The following is a 22,000-nucleotide window of genomic DNA, read 5'->3' on the forward strand; positions in this document are numbered from 1 at the left end:
ATAAACAGAACAAAAATCCTAAATAAAACATTGGTAAATAAAATCCAGCAATACATGAAAAGGATAAGAGAACAATTGTTCAACATTATTAATTAGATCCTCTTTAATGTTTTTCAAAGGACTTAAACTAAAAGTTGAAGTTCCTTTATTACTATTGGCGATTCAGATGGTGCTGCTTTGACTGTGATTGCATGTGGAGCTTGGTCATAAGGGTCCAGCATTCACAAAGGTTATAAATGTTTCATCATGTCAGTATGATTTAATTCTTCATCAGGCCTTGAGGTATACTTCAGATATGAAAGTAAAAGTATTTTGTGTTATTTAAAGTGTATTTTGATTCCAAAGTTTTCATTTTCAGCTGTGGTATTTTTAGTAATAGGCATGTCCCTTGTCTTGCAGATCAAGATATTTTGGAAACTATATTAATAGACAGCTATATCTTCCCAAGTACCACAATAGTAAGTAGACAACTTTTAGAATTACCTTGTCTCACAATTGTTGCTTTTGGAAAGTATTAAAAAGCCTTCCATTTTTAAAGAATAACTAGTTTGCTTAATACTGAGCCTCTTCAAAATATAGATTCTTTCCTACTTCTAATACTTCTAATACCTTTCACTTTGATGAACATACCAAAAATTATCTTTTTTGAAAAGTTTATTATTTAATAGATTTTTTCTATTTTGAAGACCTTCCCTATCTCCAAATCCAGAGTATGTGAAAATAATCATATTCCTGTTCTGTTATGAAAAATAATAAAATGGAAAATATTGCGATTAGCCATTGTTCATATACTTTTCTTTATATGTGTTTCCCCTTGGTAGCCAGACCATTTGAGCAGTCTTGTCATTGTGATGCTGTATGATTTCCAAGATAGAAAATTTCAAACTCGTGACCTTTCTGATAATGAAGAGTCCATATCAGAAGTTCAAGAAGTAGAAAATCTTCTTAACAGGTAATTGTAAAAGTGAAAATGATGTTTTATATGGCATCAATATTAGTATTTTTATCAGTAAAATTGTATATAGTACAATATGTAGATAAGTGTTAAAATTTATAGAGAAAAAAATATAAAAATTCATAAATTTCTTTAGTTCCTTTATAAACAGTCTTGAACAGGTTAAATATTTTGTTTAAAGTCAAGTTATTTTTCAAAGCTTGAATTGCAAGAGGCAATGTATAACCATGTGGGATATCATTAAAAATTCCTCACAATTTTTAGCACATAAATCAAACTTTTTTGAAACAGCTATTGTTTGTTTGCTTAGGTTTTTTTACAGAGCTGTAAATAAAGCTAACATGTATCAAGTGAGAAAATCCCAACAGTAGACAAGAAGTCACTATTTTGCCAAAGAGAGGAAAAAAGTCTACTTAACAACAAACTAACATGTTTTAAACTTGTTTTCTTTTTATCCTAAATATCAGTAGAAGCCTACCGTGAGGATAACTCCTACCTCAAAGGGTAATTGGGAGAAGTAATTAAACTAATGCATGTGAAATGCTCAGCCTAGAACCAGATACGTAGTAAATGGTCAATAAATGTTAAATGTTTCTGTTTGCTATGGTTTGAATGTGTCCCCAGAATTCATGTGTTGGAAACTCAATCCTCAATGTGACGGTGTTGGGAAGTGAGGCCCAGTGAGGGGTGTTTAGATGGTGAGGGTTGTGACCCTCATGGGTAGATTAATGCTTTACAGAAAGGGATCCTGGCCATGGGTTGCTCTCCTGTCTCTTGCCCTTCTGCCTTCTGGATGTCACCGTGGAGCACAAAGGCCCTTGCCAGATGCCGGCACCTTTGTCTTAGACTTCCAGGCCTCCAGAACTGTGAGAAAATAAATATCTGTTCTTTACGAATTACGTGGTCTCAGGTATTCTGTTACAGCAGCACAAGATGGATAACCCTTTTGGTTATAGCTTTTGTTACTATGTTCTTGAACTTTAATAGAAAACACAGCATAGCAACAATAACAGTCTTGTTAGGAAGATTTTTGTCTAGTGAATAGTCTGAAACAGTTGTTACTATGATGTTTGATTTTTATATTTTTATGAGAAATTCAAGCATTTTCATTTAAATTATTGAAGGCTAAGGCCAGAGGACTCAGGTAATAGAGTAATAATAATAACTTACATTTATTGAGCACTTGATATGTATTAATCACTGTTCTAAGAAGCTCTTAATAAGTATATGAATTCGTTACTGTTTTCAACCTGTAACTTCACACATGGGAAAATTGAGGAATGGACAAGTTAAAGCAACCTGCCTAATGCCGCAGAGCTAGAAAGGAGAGCAGCCAGAATTTACACTCAGGTAAGGCTGACTCCAGAGCCCAGGCTTTAACCATTTATATGCTGCCACTCCTTGCACTTAGGCTAGTGAGGCTTGGCTGAGGTGCTCTGGTAGATTGAAGACAGGACATGGTCATATTGCATGTTAGTCACAGCCCTGAGAAATCATGGAGTGGAGAAGAGCAAAGGCAATCAGGTATGCGTACTCTGTGTTAGATAAGTAAGGATCTTGCCTCTGTTTACCATTTGGGTTTTGGGGGAATCACCCTCCTGCTGTACCAGTATCAGGCAACCTGCCTCCCAGGATGGGCATTCAGGATGGGTGCAGATGCTTCAGAGAAAACTTGGTTGAGCAAGCCTGTGGGACCGGCTCTGAGTTTCAGTTTTCCTGTGCTTCTCTTTCTGTTTGACATATTCAGGACTTAGGAGACTTTCACGTCTCAGCTTAGTCTCTAAGGGGCTGATGAGAGCTGAGGTTAAGCTGAGTCGGCCAGGAAGCCCACGGGGCTCTAACCAAGTAAGAAAGGTCAGACTGTGGGTCACCAGCAGTATACTTCAGCTGAGGATGCTAGCCAGGAGGTGTTAGGAGTAGGACACACGGAGGGCATGGCTCAGGAGGGCAGCGGAACCAGAGATACTACTGTCTAAGCATTCCTGATTCCCCACATTTTTCCCATTCCCCATAATACACACTGTGCTGCCTCTTGCCTTGAGACGTAGATGGTTACACCGTAGTCAGTGCAATGGTTTTCCTCTTACCCAAACCAAGAGAAGTTTATTGCAAATCTTATCCATCACATTATACTCAAGTAATGTTATACTCAGTTCATAATATGCTATAGGAGAAATGCCTGTATTTTGTGCCAGATTGAATTACAGACAATAGTAAAGCAGTGCTGAGAAAATACACGTACAAACATAAAGCCACAGGATTTTAATCAGGAGTCTTAGCTTTTGAGTAATAGAGGCATCTTCAATTAGCTTGAATAAAAATGGAAAGTAAAGATACTGGGACGTCTCATACAACTAAGGACTCAGGAGGAGAATGAAATCAGGAACTGGGAAGATGCCGGGGCTTTCTCTGTCTTTGTGCTGCTTTATCTCTTTTGATCTGTTTCTTTTTGCCTCTTTCTTTTTTTTTTTTTTTTTTTTTTTTTTTTTGAGGCAGAGTCTCGCTCTGTTGCCTGGGCTAGAGTGCTGTGGCATCAGCCTCACTCACAGCAACCTCAAATTCCTGGGCTCAAGCGATCCTCCTGCCTCAGCCTCCCCAGTAGCTGGGACTACAGGCATGCGCCACCATGCCCGGCTAATTTTTTCTATATATTTTGTTGCCCAGCTAATTTCTACTTTTTTTAGTAGAGACAGAGTCTCCCTCTTGCTCAGGCTGGTCTCGAACTCCTGACCTCGAGCAATCCTCCCTCCTCGGCCTCCCAGAGTGCTAGGATTACAGGTGTGAGCCACCGTGCCCAGCCACCTCATTCTTTTTGTTTTCTGCACATCTGCCTTCTTTGCTTTTCTAGTCTGTATGGGAAAAGTCCTACTGTTGCACCCCAGTACCCAAGCTTATATCTTACAATTGTGTACTAGTTTCTTCACTTAGACTAACTTGTTAGCTATACATCCCAATTCTAATTCCCATGAGATGGAATTCAGCTGGCTCAGTGTGTGTCAGGTGCACTCTCTGGGGCCAATTCCCCATAGCTAATGGAGTAGGATTCTGAACCACAAACGAGACTGCTGGAAGCAAACCCCTATAGGTCTTCTGGGGCTTGAGACCGGGCATTGTAGAGCTCAAGAAAGTACGATCACATAAGCTCGAAGTCTACCTTAGTATGTATATACTGAGAGGATAAAGACTAATTTTAGAAGAAGAAATATTTAACAAGAAGTTGAGAATAATGACTTCCTCCTTATGAAAACTGTGTTTGACCTTTGTTGTTGTCATCCCTCCCAGGAATTCTTATGTTTTATCACTCTTATACCCCTGTGTATCAACTTTTATCTTTTCCTTCATTTGTACATGGCCTTAGATATATAATCCAAGATGACACTTAATATCATTTTTTTTTTTTTAATTTTTAGAGATAGTCTCACTCTGTCACCTAGGCTAGAGTATGGTGGTGGGATCATAGCTTACTGCAACCTCAAACTCCTGAGCTCAAACAATCCCCCTGCCTCAGCCTCTCAGGTAGCTGGGACTACAGGCATACACCTTCATGCCAGGCTACTTTTTTAGTTTTGTGTAGAGACAGGGTCTCACTATGTTGCCCAGGCTGGTCTCGAACTCCTGTCCTCAAGTGATCCACCTGCCTTGGCCTCCCAAAGTGCGAGGATTACAGGTGTGAGCCACCATGCGTGACCTATCATTTTTGACATATGCAAGGTCTTTAAGAACCCATTCCTTATATAAATTCAAATGTCTTTTTTTTTTTTTTTTTAAGACAGGGTCTCGCTCTGTTGCCCGGGCTAGAGTGCTGTGGCATCAGCCTAGCTCACAGCAACCTCAAACTCCTGGGCTCGAGCAATCCTTCTGCCTCAGCCTCCCGAGTAGCTGGGACTACAGGCATGCGCCACCATGCCCGGCTAATTTTTTTCTATATATATTTTTAGCTGTCCAGATCATTTCTTTCTATTTTTAGTAGAGACGGGGTCTCGCTCTTGCACAGGCTGGTCTCGAACTCCTGACCTCGAGTGATCCTCCCGCCTCGGCCTCCCAGAGTGCTGGGATTACAGGCATGAGCCACTACGCCCGCAAATGTCTTTTTAATACTATGTAACTAGATTTAAAAAAAGAGATCACAACCTCTTCCTTCTCACTTCCCATGCCTTTCCACCAGCCCAAGAATCTGTTTTTTGCTTAGTAATTTGTTGAACTTTTGTGGGGCAGGAATTGGAGATGAGGCAGTGAAAGACTAGAGATAGAGAAAGGAGGGGAAAGACTTAGTGAATCCATCCTCCCGAACCCCCTAAAACTATTCCTCTGAAGCCTTCCACCTTACAGTTAGGCACCACATCTCCCTGGATACCATCCTTGATTCTTTTCTCCCCTTCCCTGCCCTCAGACCTTATCTAACACCCCGAGTCAGTAACTCCAATTCAAGGACATGCGCTGAGTTTGTCCACCTCTTTCCATTTCCACTGCTGTCATCCAAATCCATCCAGCACAATCCATCCCTTGGACTGCCATGATAGTGTCCTCACTAGTTTCCCTGCCTGGAACTCCTACTTTCCTACGATGCATTCCACATGGCAGGTGGAGTGATATTTTCAAAATGTAACTATATGGTCATAATAGAGTATTTCTTGGATCAAACCTAATAAGACTCCTATTGTAAACAACTAGAAAACAGGGTGAGGTATGTGAGGTGAAGGTTTTGGATATGAGACAAGAAGCAATATAGAAACTTGATCCCTGAGAGAACAAAAACAAATGAGTTGAGTCCTAGAATAGTCCTGGCTTTATGCCTAGAGGAATTTTCCACACTGCAACACAGAAAGTGAAAAATGGCAGTCTTGCTGAGTTAAGAAAACAGATAGGGTTTTAGAAGGCTGAAATGATAGTTTGTTTTTTCGTCTTTATTAAGTGGTAAGGTGATTTACATTGAATGATTTATGAATATTAAACCAACGATGCATCTTTGGGATAAATCACATTTGCTCAGATATATTCTTTTCCTTGTCTTCTCCATTTCTCTCATTGCTCATAGTGCTCCATAGTTTCTCATTTGCCAAAATGCCCCTCAACCACTTTTCCCTGGGTTTTTATCTCTCATTTTTTCTCCATCTCTTCTTCAGAAACTCTTCATCTGTTTAACTTATTTAATGAAGAGTCAGAAACACGTGTCTGATTTCACGTCTTTCTGGGAAATTCAGGTTCGTTGAAGATTATCTTTTGGCATTAAGAAAATACAATCAAGTGTTGCATGATGACAGGGATACATTCTGAGAAATGTGTCATGAGGTGAATTCATTGTTGTGTGACTATCAAAGAGTGAGTGGACTTACCCAAACCTAGATGTACGTAGCCTACTACACACCTAGTGTGGCACAGCCTGTTGCTCCCATGCTACACGCCTGTACAGCATGTTACTGTACTGGATACTGTAGGCTACTGTGACACAGTGGTAAGTATTTGTACATCTAAACATACTGAAATATAGAAAAGGTACTGTAAATATATGGTATTGTAATCTTACGGGACCATACGTGGTCCGTCTTTGACCTAAACATTGTTATGTAGAGTATGACTTTATTCAATTTATATTTATGTGTATATATATATATATATATTTTTTTTTTTTTTTTAAAACGTGTTCTTTATAACACACATTTCTCTTTTTTATGAGATGGTCTCGCTCTGTTGCCTGGGCTAGAGTGCCGTGGCGTCAGCCTAGCTCACAGCAACCTCAGACTCCTGGGCTCAAACAATCCTCCTGTGTCAGCCTCCCAAGTAGCTGGGATTACAGGCATGTGCCACCATGCCTGGCTAATTTTTATATATATATGTTTTTAGCTGTCCATATAATTTCTTTCCATTTTTAGTAGAGATGGGGTCTCGCTCTTTTTTATTTTTTATTATTTTATTTTATTTATTTATTTTTTTATTTCAGCTCATTATGGGGGTACAAAAGTCCAGGTTATATATATTGCCCAAGCCCCCTCCCGGGGGTCTCGCTCTTGCTCAGGCTGGTCTTGAACTCCTGACCTCGAGTGATCCTCCCACCTCGGCCTCCCACAGTGTTAGGATTACAGGAGTGAGCCACCGTGCCTGGCCTCAATTTATATTTAAAGAGAACCACATTTCTGATGTGTTAGGCATTAGTAATGGCACTCAGAAACTTGAGTCTAACACCTAAATAAAAAAATAGTTAAATATTTCTGGATACTGTAAAGCCAAAAAGAAGTAAAACCCATTTCATTAAAAAATAGGGAAAATGGAGTATTAAGATTCCTTTGTGCAACTGACGGATTAGACAAAAGAGAGAATTTATTGCAAGATCTATCATGGAAGAACTGAACATGAGGCTGCAGGAAGGGCAGTGATGTATTAACAGCTGTGCTACCTCCAGCCTGTGGCGAGTGTCATCAGGACTGTGCAACTCCGTTTCTGCTTCTCTGTGTGCTTTGGCTGCATTCTTTTATCATTCTGTGTTCCCAGGATGGGAAACTTGGCAGCCAACAACTCGGGAGTTACGTCTGGTAGTACCAAACACTAGAACTGGCTTGATTCTGTGGCTACATTGAAAAAAAAAAGTGCTTGGTTCTGGCTTGGGCCAAGTATATACCCTTGACTAATCAGCCGTGGCCAAGGAGACAGTCAGGGACACCTCCCAAGAAAATGGTATAAATGGAGGGTGGGGAGGAACGTTCTTTCAGAAGGGGGGGAGATTCTATTCCCAGAAAGGAAGGTATGCTTAGAAGACAAACCAGTATGTTTCTACTATAAATGAAAGCATTGAGACTAACATTTTTTGACATAATTTATAGATGTAAAGTTTCTTTTTTTTTCTTTAGCTAAGAGGTTTTTTTTTTTTTTTTGGTGGTGTTGTTTTGCTTTTTTGTTTCTTTTTTTGGAGACAGTCTCACTCTGTTGCCTGGGCTAGAGTGTCGTGGCATCAGCCTAGCTCACAGCAACCTCAAATTCCTGGGCTCAAGCGATCCTCCTGCCTCAGCTCCCTGGGTAGCTGGGACTACAGGCATGCGCCACCATGCCTGGCTAACAGATGTCAAGTTTCTTGCAACACACTATACTAGGTATAATTTGATATTACATATAATATTAATTTATCTTATTTGAGGCCAAGGCTGTTGTCTTCCTTTTTTTTTTTTTTTTTTAAACCCCCACCCCCACCCCCACCCCCACCGTTGTCTTCCTTTAAAGAGAGCATATGCTTTGCTGCTGGCAGGCAGCAGCCGGGCCTGGGCACTGAACGCTTGGATGACCTGGTCTGATCAGAGATGGAAATGACCAGAAGCTGGGCTTCCGTCACTGTGCGGGCTGGTTGTTCCTTTTGACATGATTCCTGGGGTTGAGTCTTTTGGTGACCCACTACAAAACCTGGGACTTTATCTAAGATCCGCTTCCCATAAACTTTGCATGCCCCAAATTTCCATCTTTCCCCCTTGCCCGTGAGTCTGTTGTGAGTTCTGCGTGTCTCTGCACTTCTCGGGCAGGCATCCCAGAGTCGGCAGGTGCCTGCGTGTCTGCCGCCCCCTCTACCTGCAGCGCCGTGTACTGGCTCAGCTGGATGTGACTCCCGGGACACTCTTTGGCTCCCACAGAAGGGCCTCCCTGTGCCACCGCCCCACCCTGCCCTTCCTCCTCGTCCTACTTGGCACATTTTAGAATAACTCCTAAACTTTGTGAGGTTAGGAACAGTTTCTTCCTTGCTTTGCCCCTTTGTTTTTGGAACCTAAAACAGTGCCTAGCATAGAGTAAGAATGCAAATACTTGGTCATTGACTTAATTGATATTTCTTAAATAGACTTCTGTTTCCTGCAGGAAAAATCCAACATCCTATGCATGGTATATAAGATTTTTTTTGTGATTTGAGCTCTAGTTCTCTCTCAGTAAATATTCTTTACTGTTTTGTAACCTGTATTTCTTTACACAACATTTTTTTTTAGAGACAGGGTCTCACTATGTTGCCCAGGCTGGTCTCAAACTCCTGGGCTCAAGTGATCCTCCTACCCCAGCCTCCTGAGTAGCTGGGACAACAGGCATGTGCCACTGCACCTGGCCACAGCTTCATATCTTTATGGTGCTATTTCCTATGTCTGTGTGTCTTTTCTCTCTTTGTGGGCTGAAAAACTCATGTTGCCTGTATGTCTTCTCTCTTGTGATCTGGAAAATTCTTGCTTCTCTTTTAATAGTTAGCTGAAGCTCCTCTTCTTCTTAGAAGTCTCTTTGGGCTGTATTTTTTTAAAAAAATTTCAGAATATTATGGGGGTATAAATGCTTTGGTTACATAAATTGCTTTTGTAATGTTTGAGTCAAAGTTATAAGTGTGCCCATCACCCAGATAGTGTGTACTGTACCCATTAGGTGAATTTACCCATCCCCTCCTCCCCCCTCCCACCTGCTTGATTTCCGATGAATGTTATTTCCATGTGTGCACGTAAGTATTTATCAATGAGTTCCAGTTTAATGGTGAGTACATGTGGTGTTTGTTTTTCCATTCTTGTGATACTTAGAATGGTCTACGGTTCCATCCATGTTTAATACAAGAGGTATTAGTTCACCATGGGCTGGTTCTGATATATTTCTTCTGATACATTTACTTTCTTCTTTATCTATGTATCTTACAGCATTCATCATATTGTGCTATAATTGTTTATATGTCTGTTTTACCACCAATTTATAAATTACTGAAGCGTAGAAGTTATCTTTTGATCTTTTTAGTCCCGGGTCTGATCTCAGTACTTAGTTAATAGTAGTGAAAGAATAAATACATTAATTACTATCTTTTCATGTCTAGCTTGACTTTTAAATAAATTTTCATAAGTATACCAAACAACTATATAAATAAGGTATTAATTGCTAAAGTAATTAATATTCCTAGGGCTTAGAGAAGTTAAATAACTTGCCTAAAGTCACATAGCTACTGTCAACGGAAAAAAAAGCCAAACTCTGTAAAATAATTTTGAAGAGATGTAATCTGAGCCAAAATTGAGGACCGTGACCCGGAGCCACGCCCAGGAGGCCTTGAGCAGGTGGACTGGCTGTGGCTGGGTCACAGTTTGGTGCGATACATTTCAGGGAGACAGGGGTTACAGGCAAAGTCATAAATCAATATGTGGGACTCATACATTGGTTTGGCCTGAAAAGGTGGGCCACCTTGAAGCAGGGGCTTGTAGGTTATAGGTGGGTTTAAAGATTTTTTGGCTTGTAATTGGTTAAAGACATGAAGCTTTGTCTAAAGGCTTGGAATGTTATAACATAGTTGTTGTTTATTAGAGATAAGTCACTCTACATAGATTTGTTGTGTAAACTGAGGGCCTGTAGGTCTGTCTTGCAAACCCTTAGGCCTGTTAATGGGTTACAAAGGATGTCCCCAAGAAGGGAGGGGGTCATGATGAGGCATGTCTGACCTCCCTCCTCCTGGCAGGCAGTTTAGTTTTAGGATATTTCTTTGGCCATGAGGGGGTCCATTCGGTCAGCCAGTGGGGGGTGGGGGGGGGTGTTGAGCATTACAATTTCATTTTAGTTCACACTACTAACTGGTGGAACCAGAATTTGAACTCAGGAAATTTGATTACAGAGTCCAAGCAATACTGGCAAAAGAGAAACAGTTGTGTTCACAATGTCAGGTTAAGACCAAAAAAAAAGAAAGAAAGAATATAAGAATATGTTGGAAGACAGAGGAAGAGGAGGCGTGCCGTGGCGTGTCACAGGAGCAGCAAACAGTCCAGTGTGTGCCCGGAGGTAGACCTACCTATGGGAGGGGTGGGAACTGAGGCAGGGAGAGCTGGCTCAGGTAGACTATTAATATCCCAGAATATCATGATGAGTTCAGATTCTGTGCTATAGGCTAATGGATTTCATCTGAGATTTACACTTACGAATTCCATAATTATAATGTAACATTTACAAAGGTAGCTCTGACTATATAACAGGCCTTGTGGTAAAAGAGATAGTCGGACAACTCTCTGGATAACACGCAGACTGCAGCAGGGGACGGACTTGCGGATCGACGGCATTGGGAAAGGTTGCTTTGCTGCCACTCGTCATTGCAGTCCTCAAGCTTTCTTGGTCACCACAGGACTTCATTTATAGAAGTATATGTTTATATAAAAGTCTTTATAACTGCATCTATACTTTATTTTTGTGGGATTAAAGTATGGTAAAATTCACAATCCAAAATGTTTACTATCTGGAAATTTGGAGAATTATTTCTCCCTACACTCCCCCATATGCAAAACACATACTTTTTCTGGGTGTCGTATTTCTAGTCTGTGTATTTAATGATTGAATAATTCAGTGAATAGCACTTATTAGTATAAATTTGAACTAAGTACATATTTGGAAGTACTGTTTAATCAAAAATAGCCTATACTCAAATATCTCACAACGTATAATACAGAACACTAAGTCACCCCCTTCATATTTTATTTTTTGATGTGCATTAATATACTATGCCATTTTTTTAGTGTCCTGTGCTGTAATTCAGTGACATTTACACATAGGACTAGACAAATCTAATTTTATTATAGTCCTCAAAGGCTTAATTTTTGAAAACCCTTCCCTCTCTTTTCCATGTGCCTCCATATTCTCTCTTGCACACATGTACACGTGTTCCCACATGCACAATTTTTGGGTGAGACTTTCTCATTCTGTTGAGTAGGTAAGAAGTTTAAACTAGGGAAACTACAGGCATAAGGAAAAGAAAGTAGTAGTAACAGTTGGTGCTAAAAAAAATAGATGCTCATTTACTGTCTTTGTCCTGTCTCCCATTATGCTTTGAAACAATTTAGGTGGGCCCCACACTAATTCCCTGAGAGTATTCTCTCCTCCCCTCTCTGTCCACACACCACCTGTAACTCAGGTTGTACTGGACTCCTGTGGCATCGCCTCCCGTTTCTCTCTTAAGGTTGTACTTTCGGTTTATTTCAGTTAGATTCCTATCATGAAAATGCTGTGACTATAGGTCAGGAATAAGGCCTTTATTTTCATATATTAAACATTTGGGCTGTGAGATTAGGAGACGTCATTTGGCCTTCATGATGATGCTAACCAGTTCTTGCCTTTCTGTTATTCGGGACTTTGAAGCATGGGTTATTCAGAACTGGGAAGGACCTGGTACAGACTCATGAATGTTCTTTAATCTTACCAAGACTGTACTATCGCTATCTATGATAATAACTAGCCTGTAATGAGTGCCCGCTATATGCCACACTGTGCTAAGTATTTTGCATGCATGATTGATAATCACTACATTAATAGTAAAGGTAATCTGACCATTTTTTACAGATGAGAAAATTGAGGCTGAGAAGGGAGAATAAGTAACATTCCTGAGGTCACACAGCTAGTCAGTGATAGAACCTGGATTTAACTTCCAGTCTATCTGATTCTAAATCCTGTATACCCTCTTCACTAAATAAAATTTATCTTTCAACCAGCAATCAATATAAATATTTGAGGAGATGCACAACTATACAGGGGCAGCAAAAATGGAAAAAAAAGGAATCAGGATTATTGGATTTGTATTTTCAAATGACAAATTTTTATTTTAGACTTTAAAAATTTGAAATGGAATTATAGAAGAATGTGTTAAAAGTTCTAGATGTAATTTGTTAATGTTTCTAGTGAAAAGTTGATAGTCATAGCTCAAATGCAATAGATGAAGAATGGATTTTCTGTCTCTAGTTTTAAGACAAAATTGGCTGCAGCATTGGCAAGATGTCGAATCAAACACGATGCCCTTTCAATTTACCACATTCTCCCAGAAACAGTTAGGAAGCAGGAACTGCGGGCCTCCACTTTGCCACTTTATGCTTGGATAAATACTTGTAAAATCAGGTAAGAGCTTAAATCAAATTCTTTGTTTGTATTTCAAGTCTCCATCCTTTAAAAATAATTACCTTTAAAAATACTACCTTTTTAAGGGATGGGGGCACATCTGGGGGAGTGATTAAGGAATCGTAGTTTAGTTCCAGATCTCATTACCAAATTACCAAAGGTAATTGCATAAATATGTTAACTTTTCTGTCTCTAATTATTTTTTTAACTTACTGTTGGCTAAAATTGTGAGTTCCATTAGATGTCTTAATAATATATGCAGTAATATTTTTATTTGTTGCAGGAAAAAGGTGTTAGTAATAAATACATTTTTAATTATTATATTTGTAATTGTAAGCTAATGTTGTATATTTACAGCCCTGAAGAAGTTTATAATAATTTGAAGAAAAGAGGCTATAGTGAAGTCAAATCTGTATTGCATATTGATGATAAAGTCTTTGCTGTGGACCAACATTGCTATGATGTTTTAATTTTTCCATCTCATCTTAAAAATGATCTTATAAGTATAGATCTTTTCAAAGATTATAAACTTATTTTTCAGGTAAACTAATATTTACTTTCATTGTGATTGTTAATAATCGAACTTAGCCAAAGAATCCTTCCACATAAAAATACAAACTAACACTGTTTACATTTTTTATGGATTATCAGGGAGGTTTATAAGGCCTGATTGTGACCTTCAATAAAATTAATACTTCTGCTATCAGTGCTCCTATTTTACCTTGGCGTCTTTGTCTCATGGGAAGTTGTAAAGAACATACTCTCCCAGATTCCATAGATGGGGAGATTTGTATTGCTGACAGTTGAAAGACTGTAGTTTTTCTTCTGAAAGAGGATTCAAGAGAAGGTACAATGAAACCTTTTCTTCCTTCTGTTTCTTGGGAAGATACTAGTACCATCTTGCATATGAAAAGGAAATGTTTAATACTTTTTAAAATAATCTCCTTAATATATTCCTATAGCTTTGATTTGTAAGGGATGTATAAGGGCTATCAATACAGGAAGAGAATGTGAGATATAAGGTGGTTTTGGCAGAATGGAAATAAAAGGTCCAAAAAATTAGGTTAAACTTATTTTTACATCCTTAGATTCCAGTTCTCACTTCAGATTCATTTTGGTCTTCCAGGGGTTTTCCTTTCTCCACACCTGTGTTCTTGGGTAGAATCTCTTACCCCAGCAAGCACTGGGATCAACTGCAGAAGCCCAGTCAGTCACGCCCCCTTTTTATAAGCTTCAGACATCTTAATTTCAATCTCTGGGCTAGTAGCAATTTAGGTGACAATGTGATAGGGAAGAAAAAATGGCGGCAGCAGCTGTGTGGGTTTTTGTGAAAGGGTAAGAATGGGAGCTAAGACAGGACATCACTAATCCATTAATCATAGTTTAGAGATTTTGGCATTGTCTTACCACTACACAAAAATTAAATGATTACAGTCATCATTTAGGCTAGACAAAGTTAAGCTTTTCGTTTTAAATATATCAGTTGTCTTTGTTAACTTTTTTTTTTTTTTTTTTTGAGACAGAGTCTCGCTCTGTTACCCGGGCTAGAGTGAGTGCCGTGGCGTCAGCCTAGCTCACAGCAACCTCAAACTCGTGGGCTTAAGCGATCCTCCTGCCTCAGCCTCCCGAGTAGCTGGGAGTACAGGCATGTGCCACCATGCCTCGCTAACTTTTTCTATATATTTTTAGTTGGCCATATAATTTCTTTCTAATTTTAGTAAAGACGGGGTCTCGCTCTTGCTCAGGCTGGTCTCGAACTCGTGACCTCGGGCGATCCACCCGCCTCGGCCTCCCAGAGTGCTGGGATTACAGGCGTGAGCCACCACGCCTGGCCTTTGTTAACTTTTTATTTAGACATAAATTAAGATGTTTTAAACTAAAATAGATTAGGTATCTCTTTAAGATTCCTACCAAGTACTTTCTTTTATGTAAAGCAAAAAGAAGTTAGCTTATGTTTCTAATCATGCCCTTTGAAATTCTAATCATAATGTTATGTTGTAGGACAAATCTCGAAGTCTTGCTGTGCACTCTGTAAAGGCTTTATTAAATATGGATGATGATATCTTAATGGTCAATACAGGCTCATGGTACACGGCTGCCCATATGTCAACCTTAACACATGATAACACCTCAAAAATATTTGTGTGTGGAGTGCAATCACAAGCTAAAGATCCCGACTTGAAGAACCTTTTCAAAAAAATGGGATGTAAAAGTATGTCCAAATATTTATTTGTTTGGTGATTGTTCTATAAGAGGTTTTAGAAATGTTAAAACTGTTTTAATTTATTAGCTTTTTGCAATATAAAAACTCTGTGTGAACTATACTGTGAAAATCCTCACGAATCTATATTATATCAGGGTGTTCTTGTTGCTTAATTTGGTTAAACAACTGTAGGTTATATTAATATCTTGGTACTAATACTTTGGAATATTCTTTGACATTTAGCTACTACATAATTTGTGGCTCAAATTTTGTTAAAGCAGATGGTAGAAATTTTATCATTTAACACATAAGAATATAATCACATAAGTGCTTAAGTGACAATAATATTAAGATAATAGCTAGGACTAGAAGCTGAGTCTTTTAGACTTCTTATTTTTAAAAACTTTTCGATTTGACCATGCTAACTAAAGATCACATTTTATTATAGGTTCAGTGAAAACCCAAGCAAAACCTTGAACAGATGCATACGGATAGGGAGACAGAAAGTGGAATTCAGGATTTGACCAGGAGAGGTAGCCTGGTATAAATACCCCAGGATTTCACTTGGAACCCAGAAGTACACCCTAGATAGTGATCAGCCCTCCAAAGAATTGGAGCCCAAATTCCAGTCATCTTAATTACCAGCTAGATTAAGATGATCTGGGATTGCTAGTGCCCAGTCTTAGCTGCCTGCCAGAAGCAAAAGTAAATTCTTTCTCTGCTGGGCACAGTGGCTCACGCTTATAATCCCAATTCTTTGGGAGGCTGAGGTGGGAGGATCACTTGAGGCCAGGAGTTCAAGACAAGCCTGGGCAAACATAGTGAGACCCTGTCTCTACAAAAATAAAAAAATTAGCTGGGTATGGTGGTGACACCTAAAGTCCTAGCTACTTGGGAGGCTGAGGCAGGAAGGTGGCCTGAGCCCAGGACTTTGAGGCTGCAGTGGACTATGACTGTGCCGCTGCACTCCAGCCTGGGCAATCGAGTGTGACCCTGTCTCAAAAAAAAAAAAAAGTAAATTCTTTTGGAGGAGGAAAAAGAATCCTGGGTTTCCAATTATTTCCTAAATTTTTTCAAATGCAATGTCTGCCACTCCATTGTAAAAAAAAAAAAAAAAAAAAAAAACCCCGACATATAGGAAGAAAAGATATGACTGAAATAAGGAGAAGACATGATAGATGCAGACCCACAGAAGATCCAGATACTAGATATAGCAGATGTAGACTTTAAAATAACTGATTAATATATTAGAAAGAGTAAATGCCGAGTTTTAGAATTTTAACAGAGAACTGGAAAGGATAGTCAAAAAAGAGCCAAAAGAAAGTTCTAGAACTGGAAAATACAATGTATAAAATTAAGAAGTAAATGGATAGGTCTTAACAGTAAATTACACAAAACTAAAGAAACAGTAAGTGAACTGACAGGCCAGAAGAAAATATTCAGACTGAAGCATTGGGAGAAAAAAGGATGAATAATATGAAAAAGGTAATAAGACATACATGAGACTCAGTGATTCAGTGATCTCATATATATTTGCTTGGGATTGCATAAAGAGAAGAGAAAGGGACTTGGGAAGAAACAATATTTCAATTGCAGGATGGGAATTTTTTAATGGTTGAAAGACATTAAGCTACAGATTCAGAAGCCCTGTGAATGCTAATAAGAGTAAATATATGAAAACATATGCTATGGTCTGAATGTTTGTGTCCCCCCAAAATTCAATGTTAAAATCCTAACCCCCAAGGTGATGGTTTCAGAAGGAGGGAACTTTGGGAGGTGCTTATGAGCGAGACCCCCGAGAGCTAGCCCCCTTCCATCACGTGAGGACACAGCAACAAGGCACCATCTTTGCGAAGGTGGGTCCTTACCAGACACTGAGTATTCTGGTGCCTTGATCTTGGACTGCCTAGCCTCCAGAACTGTGAGAAATGAGTTTCTGTTGTTTATAACCTGCTTATCCTGTGGTATTCTGTTACAGCAGCCCAGACAGACTAAGGTAACATATTAGACATATTACAGCATTACTGCTGAAAACCAGACAGATGGCAACGTCAGCGCCAGGGGAAGTATACATTACCTTGAGTAGAATGGCAATAAAAAAAACTAACCTTTCAACAGAAAAAATTAAAGCCAGAAAACTATTAAACAATATCTCCATAGTGCTGAAAGACACTGTCAGGCTAGATTTTTGTAGCCAGCAAAAATATCCTTTGAAATAAAGATATTCTCAAACAAAATCGGAGAATTCATCACTAGTAGACACAATACAGGAAATACTAAAGGTATATTGTTTGAATAGAAGGAGCATTATATAGGAAGTTGGAAATGGTGGAAGAAATGAAGAACAGCAGCAAAGGTAAGTACATAGCTAAGTCAAAATGATTATAATCTTGCGTCTAATGGGTTTGCAAATTAATGCCTGTGGGGTTAAAAATATATAGGTTACATGTAATTAAAATAAATTGCAATCAACATTGTACTAGAGGTCATAGGCAATGCAGTGAGGAAAGAAAAAAATCGAAAAGGAAGAAACAAAACTATCTTTATAGGTGACAAGATTATGTGTATGGAAAATTCAGAATAATCTATGACTATAGAATTCATTGTGATGTTTGCAAGGTTACTAGATACAAGATCAGCATACAAAAATCAATTTATTTCTATATACCAACAACAAAAATTTGAAAATGAAGTTTTAAAAACAAATACCTTTTACAGCAATACCAAAAAACATAAAATACTTGAATACATCTAATAAAAGGTGTGTTAAGATCTCCTCATGAAACTGTGGAACATTATTGAAAGAAAGAAGACCTATGTAAGTGGAAGAATAGATTGTGGTCATGAATTGGAAGACTAAATGTCACAAAGATGAGATTTATCTCCCAATTGCTCTATATAGAGTCAATTTAATACCAATCTAAATTCTAGTGGATTTTTTTGTGGAATTGACAACCTGATTTAAAAATTTTTCATGGTAATACAGAGGGTCGAGCATCCCAGAAAGGACATACAGCTAGTAAATAGTGAAGCTGGGAGTGAAACGCAAATGTTTTTACTGCCAAAGCCCATTTTCCTCTCCTATATCATTCTACTTTAAGTTGAACCTGAAGTTCAGAATGGGAAATTTAATTTTAAATTTCAAAATCATTCTCTCAGGTGAAAGAGAAAGCAGTCTGTTAAGAGAGCTCCTGGGCCGGGCGTGGTGGCTCACGCCTGTAATCCCAGCACCCTGGGAGGCCGAGGCGGGTGGATTGTTTGAGCTCAGGAGTTCGAGACCAGCCTGAGCAAGAGCAAGACCCCGTCTCTACTAAAAAAAAAAACCCAGAAATTATATGGACAACTAAAAATATATATAGAAAAAATTAGACGGGTGTGGTGGCGCGTGCCTGTAGTCCCAGCTACTCGGGAGGCTGAGGCAGGATCGCTTGAGCCCAGGAGTTTGAGGTGGTTGTGAGCTAGGCTGATGCCACGGCACTCTAGCCTGGGCATCAGAGTGAGACTCTGTCTCAAAAAAAAAGAAAAAAAAAGAACTCGTGTATTAACTTTGGGAAGTTATCAGAGAATAATAGCCCTCTTTTCTAACTATATTAAAATGAGTTGCTGTGGGGTTGAGGATTTAAAAATGTACAGTGAATAGATATATCACATATTGCATTATGATTTTTAATATTTTTACATTAGTTTTTCTGTGTTTTTCTCCAGATATTGAAATACTTCACGAGGCATTTATTAACATTGAATCAAAGGATCACAGGTTACAGAAAGTTAAAGTAATTCTGCTGCTACCTCGTTGTTCAGGACTGGGTGTTAGTAATCCGGTAGAATTTATTTTAAATGAACATGAAGGTACTTATTTTAATGTCTACATCATTGAAATTGGTTGATAACTTAAAATATAAAATTATTTAAAATCATTAATATAGCATATCAAATATATCTGATTAATAAATAATAGCTACCATGTATAAAGTGTTTAATACATGTGAAGTACTTTACATCTATTACCTAATTTTATCCCGTAAACAGTGGGTAAGGGTGATATTCAAAATATTTAATAATTGGAATAATAAAGGCAATCAGAACAGATTCTGGCCAGTGTGCTATTCTGGTATAGCCTAGAGCTCTTGATGTAGGCACTGCAATTTATCAGCATTCTATAGATGAGAAAACTGAGACTCAGAAAGACTGATTCACTTTTATCAGGTCATACAGCTAGTTAGTGACAGAGTTAGGATGCATGAGTCTAGACTTTAGATCTGCAAGACTCTAGAGCCTAAGCTCTTAATATCCTAATTAAATCATAATTAGATTATTTCAAGCACATAACTTTTTTAATCTCCAGTATGTATGTTTTATGATATGAATACCTCAGATTAAATATTCTAAGAACATTTTATTGACTTCAACAAATTTTAAAATTATTGGCCGGGCGCAGTGGCTCACGCCTGTAATTCTAGCACTCTGGGAGGCCGAGGCAGGCGGATCGCTCAAGGTCAGGAGTCTGAGGCCGGCCAGCCTGAGCAAGAGCGAGACCCCGTGTCTACTAAAAATAGAAACAAATTATCTAGACAACTAAAAATATATACAGAAAAACTTAGCCGGGCATGGTGGCACATGCCTGTAGTCCCAGCTACTCGGGAGGCTGAGGCAGGAGGATTGCTTGAGCCCAGGAGTTTGAGGTTACTGTGAACTAGGGTGACACCACGGTATGCTAGCCCAGGCAACAGAGTGAGACTCTGTCTCAAAAAAAAAAAAAAAAAAAAAAATTCATTGGGAGTCCTAGCCAGGCACGGTGGCTCACACTTGTAATACTAGCACTTTGGAAGGCCAAGGTGGGAGGATCGATTGAGGCCAGGAGTTCAAGATCAGCCTGAGCAACACAGTGAGACCTCATCTCTACAGAATACAAAAATGAAATTAGCCGGGCATGGTGGCACACGCCTGTAGTCCCAGCTACTCGGGAGGCTGAGGCAGGAGGATCGCTTGAGCCCAGGAGTTTGAGGTAGCTGTGAGCTAGGCTGACGCCACGGCACTCTAGCCCGCGCAACAGAGTGAGACTCTGTCTCAAAAAAATAAATAAATAAATAAATAAAATTATCATTAACCTTAATGTTTACTGAGCATTCATATTTAAGGCACTGAGCTAAGCAGTTTACTTGTATTATTTTATTAAATCCTCATGAGAACTCAGTGAAGTAGATTGTCTCCATTTTATGAATTAGGAATCTGAGGCTTGGGGAAGTGAATGAAGCCCCCCAGCATCATGGGACTAGTAAGTGTCGGAGGCTGGATTCAGACAAAGCCAGTCTGACTCTGAGGTTGGCACTTATAATCACTGTCTTAATCACATTATATTGCTCCAAATTAACTGAAACTGATTCTTACTCTTATCCCTTGTTTATACTGAAAAGCATAGATAAGGTTAACTAGAATATTAGAAGACACTCCACCAACATTCAGAATATAACTGTTTTTCTATTTCTAGCAAGGACAGAAAGAGGAGGAAAAGAAATGGAGGATAAGGAGCTACTGTTTCCTGAATACAACAATGTCCTAGACAATTTGCTAGGTGCTATTCACACATTATCATTTAGCATTCACAATGACTTGTTGAGGATGGCATTTTTATCCCTCTTTTGCAGAGGAATAAAATCAAGACTCAGAACAACTGACCAAGCTGCTTATGGCCATGTAGCTAGTACGCAGGGAAGCTGAGGTTCAGGTCTGAGTTAGCACATTGCCTTTCTGCTAAGCTGCCCTGTCTTTAGTTGGGCTAACATGGTACCATGTGGGATATTGACTTTCTGTAGAAAATTTCTTTCCAGAGAGAATTTAGCAGAAGAATAACCAACTCAGATGGGAGAATGTTAGGCTGAGAAAATGTCTACATGAACTCTGGGAAATAATTAAAGAAAAATTAGACACTAAAGGAAAAGGGGGAAGAAACAGCAGCAGCTGTACTAAGCATAGCAGTCAGGAGAACTGGAGCTTCCAAGTGTGGGACTCTGGCCACATCCTGGGCCATTTTGTTGTGGAAATTTAGAAAAAATAAGCCGTAGATAAAAACAAACTAGAGGGTAGGGGAGAAAAACCCACCGGAAAATAAAAGTGGCAAAAGGGGAGAAAACAAAACATTTCCTAGGTCTTGGTGATGTTCTGAAAGCCGTGGTGAGGAGGTGACAGGGTAAGCCAGGCAGCGGTCACGTGCTGAAGGAAGATGTGCTCTCGAGGGAAGCTACACTCAAGGAGCTAAAAGCCAGCACAGACAAGCAGCTGCTGACTGTATGACGGTGGTGGGAATACTAGGCATAAACTCAGCAGGAATGAATCCAAAAGATTATTTTTAATCAGACTTAGATGCTAGGTAGAACAGAACAATAATGAATTAGTTTTGAAAAACATTTTAACGTTGAAAACTATTAGAACCATTGAGAAATACATGAAGTTGGTCCTTCCTAACAACTTGTAATCATTTTAAAATAGGATTAAAGAATGATATGGATGATACAGTTTGAGAACAATAATTTGTAAATAGTCCTTTTAAAAGTAATGAACAGTTTTAGAATAGAGATAGAAAAATGTGAAATGCAAAACTAAATTGGGAAGAAATGCAGTTTGATTAACTTTTATTGATACTATTGGAATGAGGAATAGCCGAATACGTGGTATAAATAAATTGGCTATCCTACTCCAGGGAGTTCTAGAGAGGCAGTGTAAAACAGAGTTTAGAAGTTTAGACTGGTCAGAGTTCTGAGTTAGACTCTTAGCTGTACACTTAGTAGCTATATAACCTTAAACAGATTGTTTAATGTTTGTTTAAACAGTTTTCTCAATGTTAAGAGATGATAATGCCTCAAGGGATTGTTAAATAATCTATATAAAGTAACATTCATATATCTTAGTTAATATTATTAAGAAATAAGTTTAAGTTATTCTTCAAAATCTAAAAAGTGTAAGACATTGTTCTTAATGTTATGAAGATATAAATTTGC

General features: G+C 38.8%; 1 protein-coding gene across 3 annotated transcripts in view; it reads left to right on the forward strand.

The window, feature by feature from the left end:
* NSUN7 (NOP2/Sun RNA methyltransferase family member 7) overlaps nucleotides 1–22,000 on the forward strand; it is a 42,350-nt gene that overhangs the window by 6,214 nt on the left and 14,136 nt on the right. Inside the window, exons 2-7 of one of the 3 annotated variants that reach the window (XM_045531715.1) lie at nucleotides 400–458; nucleotides 822–952; nucleotides 12,650–12,802; nucleotides 13,160–13,343; nucleotides 14,804–15,014; nucleotides 18,711–18,854. The exons of 1 other annotated variant lie outside the window; for it this stretch is intronic. In XM_045531715.1, the coding sequence (XP_045387671.1) occupies nucleotides 400–458; nucleotides 822–952; nucleotides 12,650–12,802; nucleotides 13,160–13,343; nucleotides 14,804–15,014; nucleotides 18,711–18,854 (882 nt within the window). The remainder of the gene's footprint in view (nucleotides 1–399; nucleotides 459–821; nucleotides 953–12,649; nucleotides 12,803–13,159; nucleotides 13,344–14,803; nucleotides 15,015–18,710; nucleotides 18,855–22,000) is intronic. One more of the 3 variants, XM_045531716.1, reaches the window with a different exon arrangement.

This window comes from Lemur catta, chromosome 19 (genome assembly GCF_020740605.2).
Source record: "Lemur catta isolate mLemCat1 chromosome 19, mLemCat1.pri, whole genome shotgun sequence".
NCBI lineage: Eukaryota > Metazoa > Chordata > Mammalia > Primates > Lemuridae > Lemur > Lemur catta.